The sequence below is a fragment of the Parasteatoda tepidariorum genome, chromosome 2 (genome assembly GCF_043381705.1).
Source record: "Parasteatoda tepidariorum isolate YZ-2023 chromosome 2, CAS_Ptep_4.0, whole genome shotgun sequence".
Classification (NCBI taxonomy): Eukaryota; Metazoa; Arthropoda; class Arachnida; order Araneae; family Theridiidae; genus Parasteatoda; species Parasteatoda tepidariorum.
The window spans coordinates 82,981,763-83,000,127 of NC_092205.1; the positions used below are offsets into that span (position 1 = coordinate 82,981,763).

At 26.2% G+C, this 18,365-nt stretch overlaps 1 protein-coding gene across 2 annotated transcripts in view; it reads right to left on the reverse strand.

The window, feature by feature from the left end:
- The window catches only part of LOC107438763 (sodium leak channel non-selective protein na), a 55,288-nt gene that overhangs the window by 36,578 nt on the left and 345 nt on the right, over positions 1-18,365 (reverse strand). For both annotated transcript variants that reach the window (XM_043044762.2, XM_043044761.2), the window contains exons 2-14: positions 18,234-18,350; positions 16,861-17,046; positions 15,160-15,243; positions 13,952-14,091; positions 11,996-12,124; positions 10,328-10,473; positions 8,019-8,161; positions 7,835-7,939; positions 7,098-7,319; positions 4,508-4,675; positions 2,429-2,488; positions 2,221-2,352; positions 692-826 (exon numbers count right to left, since the gene is read on the reverse strand). In XM_043044762.2, the coding sequence (XP_042900696.1) occupies positions 692-826; positions 2,221-2,352; positions 2,429-2,488; positions 4,508-4,675; positions 7,098-7,319; positions 7,835-7,939; positions 8,019-8,161; positions 10,328-10,473; positions 11,996-12,124; positions 13,952-14,091; positions 15,160-15,243; positions 16,861-17,046; positions 18,234-18,335 (1,752 nt within the window). In that variant the 5' untranslated portion in view covers positions 18,336-18,350. The remainder of the gene's footprint in view (positions 1-691; positions 827-2,220; positions 2,353-2,428; positions 2,489-4,507; positions 4,676-7,097; positions 7,320-7,834; positions 7,940-8,018; positions 8,162-10,327; positions 10,474-11,995; positions 12,125-13,951; positions 14,092-15,159; positions 15,244-16,860; positions 17,047-18,233; positions 18,351-18,365) is intronic.

The following is an 18,365-nucleotide window of genomic DNA, read 5'->3' on the forward strand; positions in this document are numbered from 1 at the left end:
TCTTCTTCATGCTAACTTGATTTTTAGAGTTACAACCCCATTTTATGCGCAAATCTAAAAATCAAGTTTGTATGGGGAAAAAATGGAGGCTTCCATTCGAAAATTTTGAAATTTGTTCACTGTAACAGGGAAAACTTAATTGTTATAAACCATTTACAATTATAAATTATTTATTACATTATAATTAATATTATAAATGATTTACAGCAAATAAGTTCTCATGGTTACAGTGAATAAATTTCAAAATTTTCGAATGAAAACCTCAATTTTTTTTTTTTTATATACAAACTTGATTTTTAGAGTTACAACCCTATTTAATGCGTAACTCTAAAAACCAAGTTTGCATGGGGGAAAAATGGAGGTTTCCATTCGAAAATTTTGAAATTTGTTCACTGTAACCATGAGAACTTAATTGCTATAAATCATTAAGATCTCCATTCCATACTTTCAAATATTATCTGAAATTTCATTGGTTAAGCAGATCAGCTGCTAAGGGTTCATATATTAGAAAGTTTCTTACGATCACCCAGAATTATTTGTACAGGATAATATTAATACACTACAATGTTAAAATTTTATAAAAATAATCACTGAATACTAAAAAAGCACTCTATAAAAACTTTTAATTTTTAAATAAACTCTTAAAGAGAGAAGAAATAATTGGATAAGTTTTTATTCTTTTCCAACTTACAAGAGTCACAAATAGATGGTATAATATAAAATATATGGCTACAAAAGGTCCAATACTGCTTGTACGGAGCATGGTTTCATTCATAACTTCTCCCCAACCTTCTTGGGTGAGAATTTGAAACATTGACATGAATGCCTAAAAAATGAAAAAAAAAGCTTAAAAATTTTTCAAAAAGACATTATTCATTCATTTTTAATATTTTTAAGGCATACTTTAAAAATATTATACATTATTTTAGTAACAGCATGAACAAATATGAGTTTAGTTTAAAAGAAAATAAACTGAAACTTTAATGGGGCATATTTTATCAGAGAGGAACATCTGGGGGCTAATTTGTACCTCGTACAAGGTTTTCAATCTAGCTCTTTAATTTAAGCTTAATTTTGCTTTAAAAGAAATTTTACAGATTCGAACATCACTTATTAAAACTTTAGTACGGGTTAAACTACTGAATTTAATTACTCTGAGCAGAAAAATTCAAAATAAATAACTCATACATAATTAGTTACAAAATTTTTAGATTAAAATTTCTTGAAAAATTACAAAATTTTACTTTCAATTACAATTTTTTTTAAATAATCAATAGATTTAAACATAAGCAATGAAAATAACAATTTGGTATATTTTTTCAAGAATAAATTTTTTTTTTAATTTCTGAAATACTTTAAACATTTAAAAAATATGAGACTTTTCAATTAGAAGTATGACTGGGTTCCTATTGTGTATAATCCAATTACTGAAATTTTGAAGTTGTAATGAATATGCATAATATTTCTGCAAAGATAATATGTAGAAATCTAGTAACATATTGCAATGAAAGAAATTGCTTGCGTACCTATTACTTTACTCCATTCCATATATTTTCTCTTCTTAAATATTACAAAGTCAAGTAAAAATATAAATCCAGCCAAACAATTTTGTTACTTAGCATTTGTATAATTCATAATTTAAATTTGTGTATTTGGTCCATGGTTTAACAAAATACCTTGCTGAATTCAAATGATTTAATAAATATTAATGGCTGACTTAATAAATACTAACGGTTTCTCTTTCAGGCTAGTAGGCAACATTAATGTAATTAAACAATCATGTTTTTAAAAGGATTTAAGAAAAATTCTAAAATTTGAACTAAGCCAGATGACTGAGACTAAAATTGCCTATAAGGCATTTATGTTTAAATTAATTTTTTTCCTTTTTTTATTTTAAATGAAAATTTTATGCATTTTAAAAAACACAACACATATAAATCTCAATTTCTAACATTTAAAAAACTATCTTAACTCTCATTTCAGGAAATAAATTGGTTTAAGTGATTAACAATCTAGAATTGATGTTATAAGAAAGGTACAAGGAATAATGACAATACATAAATCTCATTCTGAAGTCTAATAACTCTAAATTAATATCTTCTATTGCTTTAATGTGTTAACAATTATAAAAATTAGACTAAAAGTGCTTAAAATTATATATATAAAAAATAATAAGTATAAAAAAATATTAAATATGAAAAAAAAAGAAAAACAACCTACTTCAGGAAAAGCTTCAAATTTCGTGAAATCATTCAGAGAACAAAATAGCTGCATACTAATGCTTGAAGTGATCACAAGCAAGCACATAGTAAAGATAATTAAACTGCCAAGTTTTTTTCCAGGGCCGAAGATCTGAAACCATAGGCATAAGTTATCAAAATAATGCGATAAATAATTTAGATACTTAAAATTAGTTTATTTTACTCACTTTATAAACAAAATCTTCTAAAACAGGTGATGCTTTAATAAGTCTAACTATTCGTAATACCTTAAATAAGAAAAAAAGGATGATTTAGAAGCAATTTAAATTAATCAACTTTATACAGATTAAATGTATACTGAAAAAAAGTAATGGCTTTAACTAGGAAGTACATTACAGAAAGAAAAAAAAAACACTTTTGAGTTGAAAATGAGGAGTGTAATGAGAAATTCATGCTAATTTATTTTATGAACATAAAAAACTATAGTTTTAAGAATTTTTAAGCCATTTTTTTGAACTATTAATTTTAAACTACTTGCATAGAAAGAAAAAAAAAGACACTTTTTTAAATGTGAATGTGGTACTAATTTTTTGAAAACTAATTCTGCACCTAAAATAACCATAAAATTTTTTTAGGCTCAATAATGCAAGATAAGTCTCAATTTCCAAAACTGAAAATATATGAGATGCCATTCACAACTTTTCAAGCACATTTTTAACGATCTCGGACTATAAAAAGCAAAAATAAGCAAATCACAAACCCCTTCCTATACTACCATAAGAAAGTTGCAACACCCTGGAAAGCATTCCTCATATCCCTCCTTCACCTTGTCAGAAAAATAAGCAAATCACCAACCTCCTCCAACTTTAGGAGTTTATGCAATATTTGCACAGTAACTTGTTTAATTTACATACTCATTTATAATGTTTCCAAGAAACTGTAATACATTTCTGTTACTTAGACTGTTAAAATTTTAGAAAGAATTTTTTAAGTCCTCTTTTGGAATGCTTGTGAATTCTGACATTCCTAATATTTTTGATATCCTTAAATCTTGCTCATTAAGCAAATGTTTTGGTTTGGGAAACAAAATGTCTGCAAAAATTTTGTTGGAAAAATGAAAGAATGGAATGACCTCCAAAACAGAAAAATTTGTTTAAAAAAAACAGGGTTTAAAAATATCAAGGTTTTTCAGCAAGCCGCAACATCAGAATTAAAAAGCATTCTGAACAAAGGACTTTAAAAGTTGTTTCTAAAACTTACACATCCAAGTACTTTGACAAACTAAATGGAGAGTTATTCACATAATATTTTCAAGAGTTGTTGGATTAGTCCTGAAAATTGTTGCACCTTGTAATTTCGAACTTAATCCTTACAAACAATAGATATAATGCTTCAAACTAAATTTAAATAAGGTCACTTAAATAAGGTTGGGTGGTCAGACCAATGTGGAATCCCCAGTGTTTAGTCCCCAAGCATGCTTGGTGCAACGCCCAACCACTCCCCCACGGGGCGTCATACAATAATAACACAAAAATATATATGGTTAGCAGTCATGAAATTCAAATAAACGATATTTTAGAAAGGCATATACCACTTAATTCTATATAAGTATATAATATTAAAAAAAATTATGATTTTATTTACCATTAAATAAAAAAAAGTAATACTTAAATAAGGGTACCAAATTAATAAAAACAAAATAGCGAAATTTTCCAATTTATTATAAAATGATAAAATTAAATTATTCGAAAATAGTGTTCTAGTTTGTTAAAATTAGAACAAGTTTTTATTACCATTTTATCATCCCACAATTTATCCTTTAAAACCTTTTTGCTCACAACATATCTAATTTAAATTGATGTTCTTTTGCTTTTCTATAACAGAAGATTAAATTTTAATATAGCTTGTTAGAAGTGGGAAAGATGAAGTTTCTTTGCTTTTTTATTTATGTTTTTAGAATTATTTAAGGAATAGAAAAGAAATTATAATAGATTAATTGCAAATAAATTTCTTTCCTCTTGGTAGTTAAACCTATTTTAAATAAATTACAGAAATTCTCAAAAACCATACATTTTATTACTCAACCATAGGATTGCAATCTTAACTACAAAATCACAATAATTGCAGGTAATTTGAAGCAGTTAGCACCTCTGTAGTCATATAAATCACAACTTATTTGATATTTTTTTAAACTGAAAGACTGAAAACAACCCAAAATTCTAGTTATATGAAACAAATAAAATGACATAAATAAACTTGTTAATTAATGATATTAATTAATAAAACTTGTTAATTAATGATAGTACCTGAAATGAAGAGAGCTCAGACATATATAAATCAGGGATTATGTGGAAAGTCGTTCCTATAGCTAACAACAATTCAAATTTATAAAGGGATCTTCTATAGTAGCCATGAAATCCTAGACACCATATTTTAAATATAACTTCTAAATCAAAAAATATTGTAAAACCAACCTATAAAAATAAACAGTACAGTCTGTCAGAAATAATACAACATCCAATAAAGATTTAAATAATAAATACAAGCAAGTTTTACAATGAATTTAATGTAACGAACATCAAATATATCTTAGGGACTCCTTTGGTTGATTCTTTTTCTTTCATGTTAACCTATGGAAAATTATATAAACCCAATTCTCTTATTTTGAAAGAATTTTTTTAAAACAGCAGGCACTGAACTCTTTTTCCTTGCTTCGTTTGAAAGTGTTGCTTACTAAATGTTGCCCGGTGGATACCTGTGAACCTAAGTCATGAAAAGGGGCAATATTACCCATGCCACCCAGCCACAGATACCCATTCATTTATCACACAACAAAGAACAGCACATAGATAGAAAGATTCATGCCCTGAGAGGGATTCGAACCCCAACCATTGTCTCCACATTCAGGCATGCTTACTGCTCGGCCACCTGGAACCTAGTGGCTATTTCAAGATTGTAAGCATTTTTTATACTTTTCAAAGTTTAAATTTTAAGAATATTTACTACCTTGGAATTCATAATTTGGAAACTAGGTAAGATAGAACACATTTTAATGAGTTTAAATGAAAAGAGAAGTATTCAAAAATATTAGTTATTGATTAAATAAAGAAATTGCGCACATACAATTCATGTCAACATGGAGGAAAAAATATCCCTTTTTCTGTTTGAAAGGGACCCTTAAATTATAGCATAAAAATATCCTGGAACATAAGTTATAATCTTAGCAATGTGTTAAATGTTCTTTCTCCACATAGTTTTTGTAAAGTGGACAGGAAAAAGTTTATAGAAATATATATTTCATGAATTGAATTAGATAGTTTTATTTAATTTTTTAATTTTAATATAATTTTACCTAATTCATTAACTTAACTTAAGAAGGTGAAAAAATAAACTTATCATTTAAACAAGCACTTCAAAACAAAATGGGTAATTTTATACACATATTTATTGCATCAAAAATTGCATTAATTTAATTTGACTAGATATCCAGATGCTATACTAAAATAAATTATTTTTTAAGCAATACAGTGAATTTATGTTACTTTATTAAATTCTTTTTTCACTTCTTTACTGTCAAATATATCTGATTACTTTCCTGCTCAACAAACTGGGTTTTTTCCCCAAGGAAAGAAATAATGAAGAATCATAGTTTGGAGAGAAACTTTTCCAAGAATCTCTATAACTAAAGGGTCAATGAACGTAAAAAAAATTATGTATCTAAACAGGGGTAATTGTGAGCTCAAGTCAAAATTCCGGAAAATTTCTTGAGTAAAAAAAAATAAAGTTTAAATCGAAAAATTAGAAAAAAATTTAAACAAGGTTTTTTTCTTTTTCTCAATATTTCTTAGTTCACTTAAAATATATTTAAAATTTTACACATACCTATAATGACCTGGAGAAGTAATTGAAATTTTCAAATATATCTTTCTTTCTTGAGTTTATGATTATAATAACTATTTACTGATAAAAAATGAATATTAATCTTGAATATAAGCTTATAAAGTATCGGGTTCTCCCTTACAAACAAATAAAATAAACTGTGTTCTTAAGTTCCACCTTTGAAAATTTGATTTCCGGAAACTTTAGTGATCAATGATTTTTTGAAACGTCTGAACCTTTGATCTCCGGAAAGTTCCGGATCACGGTTAGCGAAAAATCCGGATTTTTTCCGGAGCACAATCAGCCCTGATCTAAAATTTAATTTCTTAGGAACTATTGTACCCATTTGGTTTAGATTTCGTAAAATTATATTCTTTAAAAAGTTTCAAAGTTTTTGAGAAATGGCAAAATATCACTCTTCTGAAAAAACTATTGGGATCATCTCTCCCATATGGCAGCTATCCTTGATATTTTGGTGATCAGGAATCCAAATACACATCAAAAAAAGGGTATGTTTATTCAAAGAAAATACGTTTTTGTGTCTGGCTTCCAGATTTTGTAACTTAAAATATCATCTGCACTAACTAATTAGCATATCTGAGGCCACCCACTCGAACCATAAAGATGAAGTCCTAGAATGTGAAGATCGGATCATTAGATCAAAAGTTATTCAGAATGGACCATTTTTTGTGCACTATGCAATAAAAGTTTTATTTTTAATGTTTGCAATTTAGTGTTTAGTTTTATTTTGAAGCAAAGCTATAATAAATGAAAACAAAATTCTAACAATACTGGGCAAATCGTAATAGTTGGTACCTACACATTTGTATAATTCATTAATTGACTTTGAGAATTTTTGCATTAATAATTTATCTTAAAATGTGTAATATGTATCTAAAGTTACGTGGTAAAGTGGGTAGTAAATGCACCTACTTTTCTGTCTCATTGGACTGGAAAATTTAGGATTCTGCTGTAATTGATCATATTGGGAAGAAAAAAATAGAGAGTAAAGATTACCTCTGCTAAATAAAAATGTTTGTAAAATTCCTCCCTGGGTCTTCCATCATGTTCAAACTTAATACTGGCAGCAACTATTGCATTAGCTACATTGACCACCATGACAATAACTTGGAAGACAGCAGATTGAAGGAAAACTTGTAAGCAATGGGGAGCTTTACCTCTTCCTTTATTCTCATCAACAGTTATTAATTTCCAACCTGAATCATCCCCTTTCAATAACTAAGGAACAAAGTACAACTCTTTAGTTAATAGAATAATGAAGAAAAACTAGTTTCAAACATCATTAGCTACTTCATTTACACATACAATTAAAACTATGTACACAGTTTTAAAACCAATAATGATGAGGCACATATGAGGCATGTTATACTAATGTTTCAAACTATCATTTTCTGAATGATAAAGTTTACAGAAAAAATGAACAATTTCATTAATTTGCTCTTCAAAAAACAATTTAGACGTAACACCGGCAAAATAAAAAGAATTAATTTCATTGAATACTATTTGACATGGACATCACAGAGTACAGTTTTTGAGAAAGCAAAATTAAAATATCCAATTACACTAGAATTCTAACCATATCAGGTATTTCAGGTATTAAATTAAATTAAAACACATTTGCTCTGTCTTATGAGTTCCAATATAGTATTTTTAATAGTAATTTCATTTGATTCAGACCGTGGGTGGAATTTATAAGATATTAAATAAAATAAATAAATAAATCTTTTTTTAACCTGAGCAGTTGTTACAGTTTGAATTGCACCTCTCTCTCCCCACATTTGCTGAAACTGCACTCGAATTTCATTAAAAGTTTCAGTGATCACAGCAATGAAAACATTCTATATAAAAGAAAAACAATTGAAATATTTATCAAAAATCAAAGTACAAAACGAAAGACATTCTCAGCAAAGTCAGTACCTTGACCAGCCAAGCTAAAAAGAAAATCATTGTAGTAAAATAAACAATGGCTCTCCATGCTGGTAGACTATCCATAGCTTTATACATAAGTAAAGCCCAGCCTTCTTGAGAAGCAGCTTGGTACACAGTAAAAAAACTGTGAGCTAAAAAAAGAAGGAAAAAAAAAAGAATTAGAATTTTTTGTGACAAGTAAAATATTGTGACAATATTTATTTAGCAATGCAGATTTTAAATGTAATACTTAAATTGAATAAAATATCAAGAAATAATTTAGTTCGAATATATTAACTTTTTCTGCATAACTTATCTAAACATCCGAACATCAAGCCTCTGTGCAGAAATTTCTTTATTATGCACAACTTTCCAAAGAATAACATGAGAGTTTTTTAAAATCAATGTGAACAGATTAAAGCTTTAAAAAAAATACTGCAGCTGTCACTTAAAGGGTTGTCTGATAATAATACGTGATAATTATGTTTCCTGATAACAATATGCAAATTTAAATGGCCAAATTCAAATTTGTTCTCAATGTGTATAGTAATACGGATAGAAACTGATCTTATAAACATCAGATCACAAATTTATATGCGCAGGACAATCAAAATAAAATTACATTGTAGTGCAAAATATCAGCAATGAACACTGAAAAGATATCTCAATTAAATATAATTTTAATAAATAGAGAAAACAATGCTTTTTTACTTCAAATTATAATTTGGTAAAGAGGAGAGGAATGTTAATACTATAAACAGTTTATTAAAAGCAATTATCAAAGATAAATACTTATTATATTTAAAGTAGAAATTATTTTTGGTGGATAAACTCCAATTTTTAAATTAAAAATCTTTATTAGTCTTAAAAGCAAAAATCATGAAACTAAATAAATATTTATAACTAAGAAAACAATATCTTTATTCCTCTATATCTCATTACATTATTAAAAGAAAGCAGATATTATTGAAAAGTTTTTTTTTTAAATTTTTAATGTTACCTGAATTAGTTCAAAATATTTATGTTGATGAATGTCGTAAATAGATGTTGGTAATAGAAAAAAAATAAACATTGGTAATAGTTTTTAATAGTGATTAAATATATATATTTTTTTTACAAACTTTATCAGAACTAATATTAAGTGTTCTTTTCAAACAAAATATGATTGAGAGTTTAGGCACAAGAACCAGATACAATATAATAAATTCAGAATAAAAACTAATGATACTAATCACACTCAAAGTAATAAATAAAAGGTAATTTAATTCCCTGCAATGCTAACATTAAAGAAATACGTACAACAGCCTTGTTATACTATTGTCCAATGGTTTTATAAAATAATGCTTTTTATTGCTAATTTTGACATTTTTTAAAATAAAAAATAATTTATATTTTAATAATAATCTAATATTAATTACTATTCATTCTTTAGATGAATGAGGAGTAAATTTATATGCAAAAACTTATGCTCTACAATCAGTATCTGTAGCATAACTATACATTATAAAACAGACAGAAGTGTATCAATATGACTCAGTAGTTCTTAGTATTGAAAAGTATTGATACTGAAATAGACAAAAAATAGCTAATGGAAACAGTTATAAATAGCACAAAAGAAAATTTCCTTTAAGAATGCATACTCAAAGATTCAAGTAATACCCCCCTGATGTATAGAATGCATAAAACAATAAATTACAAAATTATTTTTTCTTTTATTGCCTACTGAAGATAAAAGCCTAAGAATAATTATTGTATATTTATGAGTGAGATATTGAACTATAATGAAATTTTTCCCGTTTTTAAAACATGTACACATACATTTTTTAAACTGCATCTTTAATAAAAAAAAAGGAATCAAAATGTGGTCTCAGGAAAAAATAAAGGGTCACTTAAAAAATATTCAGCAGTAACTCAGGCTAACATGGTTTTTCCTATTTTTTTCTTCATCAGCTTCAATCTTAAAGTTTTCAATATTATAAATTTATATGATTCTCATTTTTTTCTGATTAAATTCTTCATTCAAATTCATTAATTTTTTTCTGATTCATATTCCTATCCGTTTAGTATGAAAACTCAGTTAAAATGTTAAATATAATATTTTCTACTAATTTCGACCTATGTTAACACAAAATAATAAAAAACGCATGAAAAATATGTTTAACTAAGTCACCAAAGGGTTAAAGGTACACATCATAAGAATAACTCAGAAAAGACTTTTGAATAATTTTTAACTTAGAACTGATTGATTACAAAAACATTTTGTCAATTGGTGAATGTATAAATATATGAATATAAGTTACAAATTATATAAAACTCACCAAAGTCATCAAATCCATTAAAACCTGAAATACTTTTGGGGAGTTCCAATTCCATGCAAACCATACCTTCGGGACATCGATAACCAGCATCAGGAATATTTGAACAATATGTATCAGGAATAGCAAGGTCATCAAGAGTTACGTTACTATAATATGCAAGTAAATTAAATACTGTTTATCTATATGCAGGTAAAAAACCCCATATCTGGAATCATCAGGACTTTCAGAAGACCGTAAAATAGATTTTTCCGGATAAAAGGTCTTTAAAGTAAACAAACATCAAAACATGACTTTTCAATAAAAAAATAATGAACAGACCAGCAGTTTTCATTTTTTTTGGTTATGTAATCGTAAATGAGAAACTATCTTTCGCCAGAACTCCAATCTCATAAACAAACTTACATATTAATTTTTGAGATAATTGTAAACGTATTAAGAAATAAAATACAACTTTATTTTGAAAATATTTAAGAAGAGGAATGAAATTTTTTAAAATCTTTTATAGGCAATAATATTAGCATTATTATGTTTGTGCCTGACAATTAAATTTATAGTCCTGGAACTGAGTTTAGTCATGAATTTATTTTTGGTTTATTTACATTATGCTGAAAAAAAAAAAGGAAATAAGCGAAATTGAGATTTCCTTTGAAAGGAAAACTAAAGCAAAAATACATTTCTTTATGAATGCATATGGGTGCATATTTCTTTAAAGAATTTAAATATTTAGTTTTGAATTAACGAATTTCGTTTTTTAATTTTTATTTGAAATGTGTGATGGGAAACACTATTGCAAATTAAAGTTTTTATTTTATCATTTATTCAACATATTATTAGCAAAATTATATTTTCTGAAAAAAATATTTGCTACATTTTTATTGGCACTCTACGTTAAATAATTTTGTAAAAGCAGTCAAAATATTAAGTGAATAACGGTTTATTGATTGGATCTAAATGTAGTTACAGCTTTTAATGTTATNATTGAAACAATTATATAAAATTGAGCAGACAATAATTTGAACTTTCTTTTTCAGAGATAAAGATACATTTTTTTCTTCATTTTTTTGCTTATGATAACATTTAAAAACGAGTCATTCTAAAATTCCAAAAGTATATATGATTAGATATAAAATGATTATTAGATATAAATGATTAGATATGAATGATTAGATATAATATGATTAGATATAAAAAAATATCTAAAACAAGAAGCAGGTTCCCTAAACTTTTTTTTAAGTACTATTATTTTTTCAAAAACTTTTTTAGTGTGCTTATTGAGGCAGAATAAATGTTTAACTATAAGAGAAGCAGCAAAAAGAAATGATTTTTTTACTTATACTTTTAAGCATAAAAAAATTAAATAACTTTTTTTGGGGGAAAAAGGAAATGCTTTGATTATTCTGTTCATGAAAAAGTGTCTTAAAATAGATTCTTCCAGTCAAAGGATGTCCAGAAATGGGATTTGGTACTGTTCTTAATAATAAAATTAATTTCGAAACACAATAAAAAAGGAATAAAAGCTATCTCATAACACAAACAGTAATTTGAAGAAAAAAATCTTAATTAAATCATTTTCACAATTACCAATTAAATAATTTCTAAAATAATAATTAAATAATTTTAACTTAATTAAATAATTTTATAAAAAAAAAAGAATAACAACTATCTTACTCTGGATCAGTGCCATTAACAACACAATGATTTGACATTTCTCCGAAAAATTGAACACCTAATAAGCCATATAATGACATGAAGAAGAGGAAAAATAATGTCACATTGTATATTTGTTGACTTGAGCGCCTGGAAAGACAATATTACGTTTGGTAAAATGTTTCATGTTAATTACATTATTAAATGACAAACAGAAAAATGTTCAAATTTGGTTCAACATTTGTAAAACATTTTTAGAATCTAAAAAAAGGAAATTCACAAAAAAACCCCAACTATTTTTAGAAAATAAATGACCAAAAACATACAAGGTCTTTTAGAGGTCAAAAAAAAATCAGGTCAAAAAAAAAAATTCAGGATATTATGTGGAACAGTATATTAGACTAATTGTAAAAACAGTAAAATATAAACTTAAAAAATATAATTTGCTCAACTTAAGTAAAGCAAAGGCAAGTTTTATCGCAAAACAATAAAAAAACCATTTTTAATTTCAGAAATGCTTTAAACAAAACACTTCTGAAATTAAAAATGTTTTTTTTAAACAATTTTCAGTATAACTTTATTAATGGAGCACTGAACAACTTATAATAGTTTGAGAACAAAATATAGAAAAAAATTTTTTGTTCTCTTACCTGTATTAATTAGTTAACATTCCCTCATACATACCAATATTTAATTAAAATTTGAAACCGAATTAAGGATTTCCTTAATCAATTAATTTTAAAGTAGAGTTTCAATAATCTCAAAATAAAAAAACACTGTTAATGAATGGTGTTTTCTACACTGGGGGTGCACTGTAAGCCCTTTAACACCTATACTTCTGTGTAATTGTTTTTGGTGTTTTGAAGCCATTTGGCTCACAATGTGATCAATTTTGCTTTGATATTCTCTTGAGTAGTATTTCTTGTATACGAGTATTTGTCACCAGATTTATTATTTGTGTTTATAAAAATAACCGTTATAACCGTTTAACATTTGAAGACCTGCTATTTCAAAATGTAAGAATCGTCCTTTGAAAAAAGAATCGTTATAAAACACTTCTTACCTTGTCAACAATTTACTAACTTTGAAATTTAAACCAAAATTAACCTAATCTTGCAGCTTGAACAATATTCTAACACTAACGTATGATGGTCCACGACTTGCAATATGAAAAAACAGTAATAAAAATCTAAAAAGAAGCCAAATCGGGATGGCCTAAAAAGCAAGTTCTTTCTAAATCTGGGAACTATGAGACCATTTTTAACACTACATCTATAAATAACTAAAACAAATTTTCGCTTCAAACTCATCAGAATTACTTAACATCATTACTATCTTATGAAATACAGCTGATTTGAACTCAGAAATTATATAATTTATTATTTCTTTATTAAATTTTTTTTTTCTGTTTGAAAATATCGCCTAGTGGAATAAGCTGTAGTAAGCAGCTTTACACTTTCTAACAGGAAGTAGAGCAGGTGAAGAGCTCGAGATTGTCATTGCTTACGTTTATATTAAAAACCTCATTCATATACTGTGTAAAATTTCTGTAAAAAGTCATTTAGTGGATGATCTCCCAACTAACCATTAAAAATTCTATATGATTACTGTTTTGTTGATCAGAATTCAGCATATTTAAAATTGGATGACAGAGACAAAAACAAAATTTAATGGTTTACACTAGCATTATTAGTTAAAATTAAAGGATGTTGGATTAAAAATCTAATATATTTTTTAAAAAAAATTAACATTTGTATTTTCAAAATTCAAATCTGAATATACAAAATATTCAGGAATATCAGGACGAAAAGTTAAAAAATCAGAACAAATAATAACAAAATATTCTTTTTATCAGGAAAATTAGGACAGCTATGAACCATGATGGCATGAACATAACACTTTAGCTGGAGGGGAAAAAAAAACATAGAACTGCATAAAAATTTGAAATTTATTTCGTAAGGAGTAAAATAAGCATACTTGAATATTTGATTGATTCTTGATTTTGGCATCTGAAATTTCAAAAAAACTCGTATGAAGCGAATCATGATTAAAGGACGAGGAGCCCTCAAAATTGAGAGGTATGAAAATTTTGGCACAACCAGAACCATTTCAAAAATCTGAAAAACATAATAAGCATATGAACAATAGTTTTAACAAAATAAAATTGAAATACAAAAAATAATTAATATTATTATAATATGTATTTTTCTTTCAAAAATATTAAGTTTGCTGGAAATAGAGTGTAGTTTAGTAGAAACAGAGAATTCTAATGATTGAATTATAACGGAAAAAAACTGTAGACATAATAGTTGAAGAATGAAAGTTGAGTACATTGAATAATGGGTAATATTCATATACATATATATGGTAAACTTACACTTACATGCGCCCTAAACAAATTCAACCATTCCAAGTAATTGTAAAATGTTTGACAAAAACAAAATAAAAGTAGACATTATAAAAAGCAAATGAAATCTCAGTTTGGTTCAAATGATTAATATTTTTCAAAAACTTATTATGTACGTAACAAAAAAATATTAATACTTTCATAAATTTGAATTTATATTTGAAAGAATATGACAACACAGCCAATTTTTGCAAATAAAATAATCACTATAAGCAGCAAATAGAAAATTTGCTTTACTACTAACATAAGAACAATTATAATATCAAATACCTAATTGAAAATTATAGGTAATTTTTTTTATAATTAAGAACACCAAAAATTATGAAGAAAATTCTATTTATTATTATAATTTCAATAATAATAACATGATACACTCTTCATAAAAACAATATTTAAACATATTATTAAATAATTATTTTTCTACTTTTGCTTCTGATTATAGCATATTTTTTTAAAAAATTGCTTTTTTTAAGTGGGCACACAGGCACATTTTACTGTGTTAAACTGAAATGTAGCAATAGAAAATATTTTCAGACTACATGTTGATAAAAATTTAAAATATTTACTACAATAATTTCAAATGAAAAATACTTTACATATTTTTACACTTAATTCTAAATATTTTGAGCTGAACATTTACTTTTAAAATACAGATTAATAAAGAAATATTGAAACAAACACAAAATCTTTAAGGAAAAAGTCAACCATTAACAGATAGACATAATTTGTTGATATTACACAGGTAGAAAAATACAGTATAATGTCATTGAAATAATACCTGTAAAATAACGGATATCCATAGAAAGAAAACCATTGTAGCATCAAACTGACACCAACGATCTTTTAAATAAGAAAAATCCCCCTAAAATAAAATTAAGAAGAAAAAAAATATCAACATTTTCAGTTAGATGCTTTACAAAAGAATAATTGAGAAAGTATAGATCAGAAGGATATAAATATTTGCTTTTAAACTTGTTCATCACATTTAAACTGATTTTCACTCAAGGGATGCAATGATTTGTCAATATTCTAGACTAGAGAATCAATTTGATCTTTTCAGAAAAAATTTGGATTTCTAGTTCAATATAGAAACGTTACCAATAGTTAATAAACATCTCCGCCATCTTTTAAACAAAAATTTCAAAAATGATTAATGCAAAATTATTTTTTTTGCGAAGTGCAAAGCCTCATACCTCGAATCCCCGTGGTAGAATCGTGGCGACATTGTCACAGAACATTATAGAGTTCTTGCAAAAAGAATTTTCCTTTAGAAAATGAAAAATTTTTGTCTTATTTTTTGCAAAAATATTCGAATTTTTTTCCTCTAAAATTATATTTAAATGATGCCATTTTCGCACATGCACATCAGAAGGGAAAGAAGTGTTCAAAAATTTTCGATTCTTATTTGAGAAGAATGAAAAATAAAGAATAATGAAGCAAAAAATTTCTTTTCTGCAGAAATGTTTGAAAGATTCTTTTTCTCCATAATTATATTCAATTGATGTCTTTTTCACGCATCAGAGGAGAAGAAATGCTCGTGATTTTTGTTAAAATTCTTATTTGGGAATAATAAAAATTGCTTTTCTTTCCTTCATGGATTTTACTATTTTTAATTTTTTTATGAGACAATGATTTAGGAAATGCAAAAAATGAAATAATTAGTGTGTTTTGCTCTTACAAAATAGGAGAATATATAATACAATAATATTACATAATCATTTAAAAAAATACATACAATTTTATTATATCCATATAGGCTTTTTTGTAAATACAACGTTTCCGTTACTTTAAATTTAAAAATTTAATTAATAATATGTATATTAATTATTAATAATAGTATCTTGCAGAAAGATATTATTGCTAGAAAGGTTTGTCGCAGAAAGCCCAAAAAAATTCTGCCACAGGGTCTGGAATCATTGAGGTTTTAGCACATTTAGAAAATAATTTTTTTCCATAAACAAAAGCTTTACATTTCAAGATTAAACATATATTTAGTTATTAGTTCTTTTAACTCTCCGATGCATGTAGAAAGTCTTATTTCCATCTAAACTTTTTGTTGTGTAGTTCTCTTCTTTTTATTAAATAGAATAACTATGCATCAGGAAAAAATATATGTCTAAAAGCAAAGCTATTTTTATAAAGTATTACAGCTAATTATAATAAAATATGTTATAAAATTTTTCTACAATACATGGATGATATGAGATAACACAGAATATTAACAGAAATTTTTGAGAAAATGATAACATGAAATGTCTACAGCGCTATATGTGTAAAAAAGACCATATGAATAAAAACCCTAAATACAAATATGATAAACATACTGGAAATTTCAATCTATCAATTAATTAATGACTAGTCTAGTTGAATAAAATTAAACTAATGATTGCTGATTTATCATAATATGGGTAATTTAATGGTTGAATAAATAGAACATGGTTAATTTAAACATGAAGAGAGAAAGAAATTTAAAACTCACCATTATAAACCCACGAATGTACATTTTGACAATCATCTCAATGGTAAAAAGAACTGTGACTATAATATCAGCAACAAATGTGGCATAAAATAAATATTCGTAACGTTCAAACGTTCGAGTAGTATTCAAACTCACTGATACCAAACTAATCAGAGCACAGAGGCGAAGTAAACGTCGCACCCATACCTGAGGAAAAAAAAACAAATTATGTAAATGAATAAGTAAAATGCAAGTTACAAATACATTTCAGTAAAACTTCTTAATTCTATCCAATAAAATATACAAATATTGTGCATTTAAATATTAATGGTTAAATTGTTTTTTGGGATACACCTAAAAATTTTAGAATTTCATTCTACATTTTATATTGCATGAGATGTTTTGGTAACTCAAAAATTTTAGGAGTTTAAAACAGAAACCCAAAGCCTTTAAGCATTTTGAACAGTAACTAATTGAGTAATAATAATCAAAACCAAATTACAGTACAACAAAGGTAATTACAGTAAAGCAAAATTTAATTTTATCAGTGAGTCAAAAAACATGAAGTATTAATAAGAAAATCGATTACTTCTTATTTTAAAACTAAAGTAAAACAATTTAAAAGTGGTAATTACAGCATGCTAAAATTCCAGCTTTTTTCCTTACTGGAGAAAAACTGGATTATTAGAAAATTGTGTATTTAACGGAAATTTCTATACAAACTTACCACATGTAAAATAATCATACTATGAATATAAACACATAACTATATAATGATTATATTATAATTATAATGATTATAACTATATATAATTATAACTATGTAATGATTATAATGGGAAGATAACACATATCCCATAGGTGGTCTGTCGCGCCAACTACAATCGCCAAGGTGCCAAATAGATTTTAAAAATCTAAATTTCTTTTAAAAAATGCATGTAGATGTTTGCCTGGGGGTGGCTTAAGAGTTATACCGTTTGAATTGGTCCCTTTCTGTGATTTTTTTTAGTTTCTTGCGGGCCGCTGCCCAGAAGTTGCCAAGACTTGCCGATTATTCTGCCACAGATTACGATACGTAAATCTCTCCTTCAATTTAATCAATGGCACTTTTTGTTAGCTGGGTGCTAGTAAATTCAGCAATCTATTCTTATTTTTTAAATAAATAAATTAGTATTTTTTCATGATTATTGAATTTAATTGTGTCAGGGCAATTAAAAAACATCCTAAAAGAATTAATGACGGAAAATACTCCATAAATCACAAATTGAATCTTTAGATTAGAAATGAAAAAGGTATTTTTTAATTAAGTTATTTTTTTTTTAGAAATTTTCTCATTTAAGATGCCAACCAATTAAGATGAAACCAATTATGCAAAGATAAATAAAATAGATTACCCAATCAACATCTCCTGTTATTCCTAGTTGAGTTAGAGTTTCACCAGCTCCATAATCAGCAAGTCCTTCGTCACCTTTCATACTTTGCTTTCGACCCAACATGATGAAATTAATTTACTATAGAACATAAAA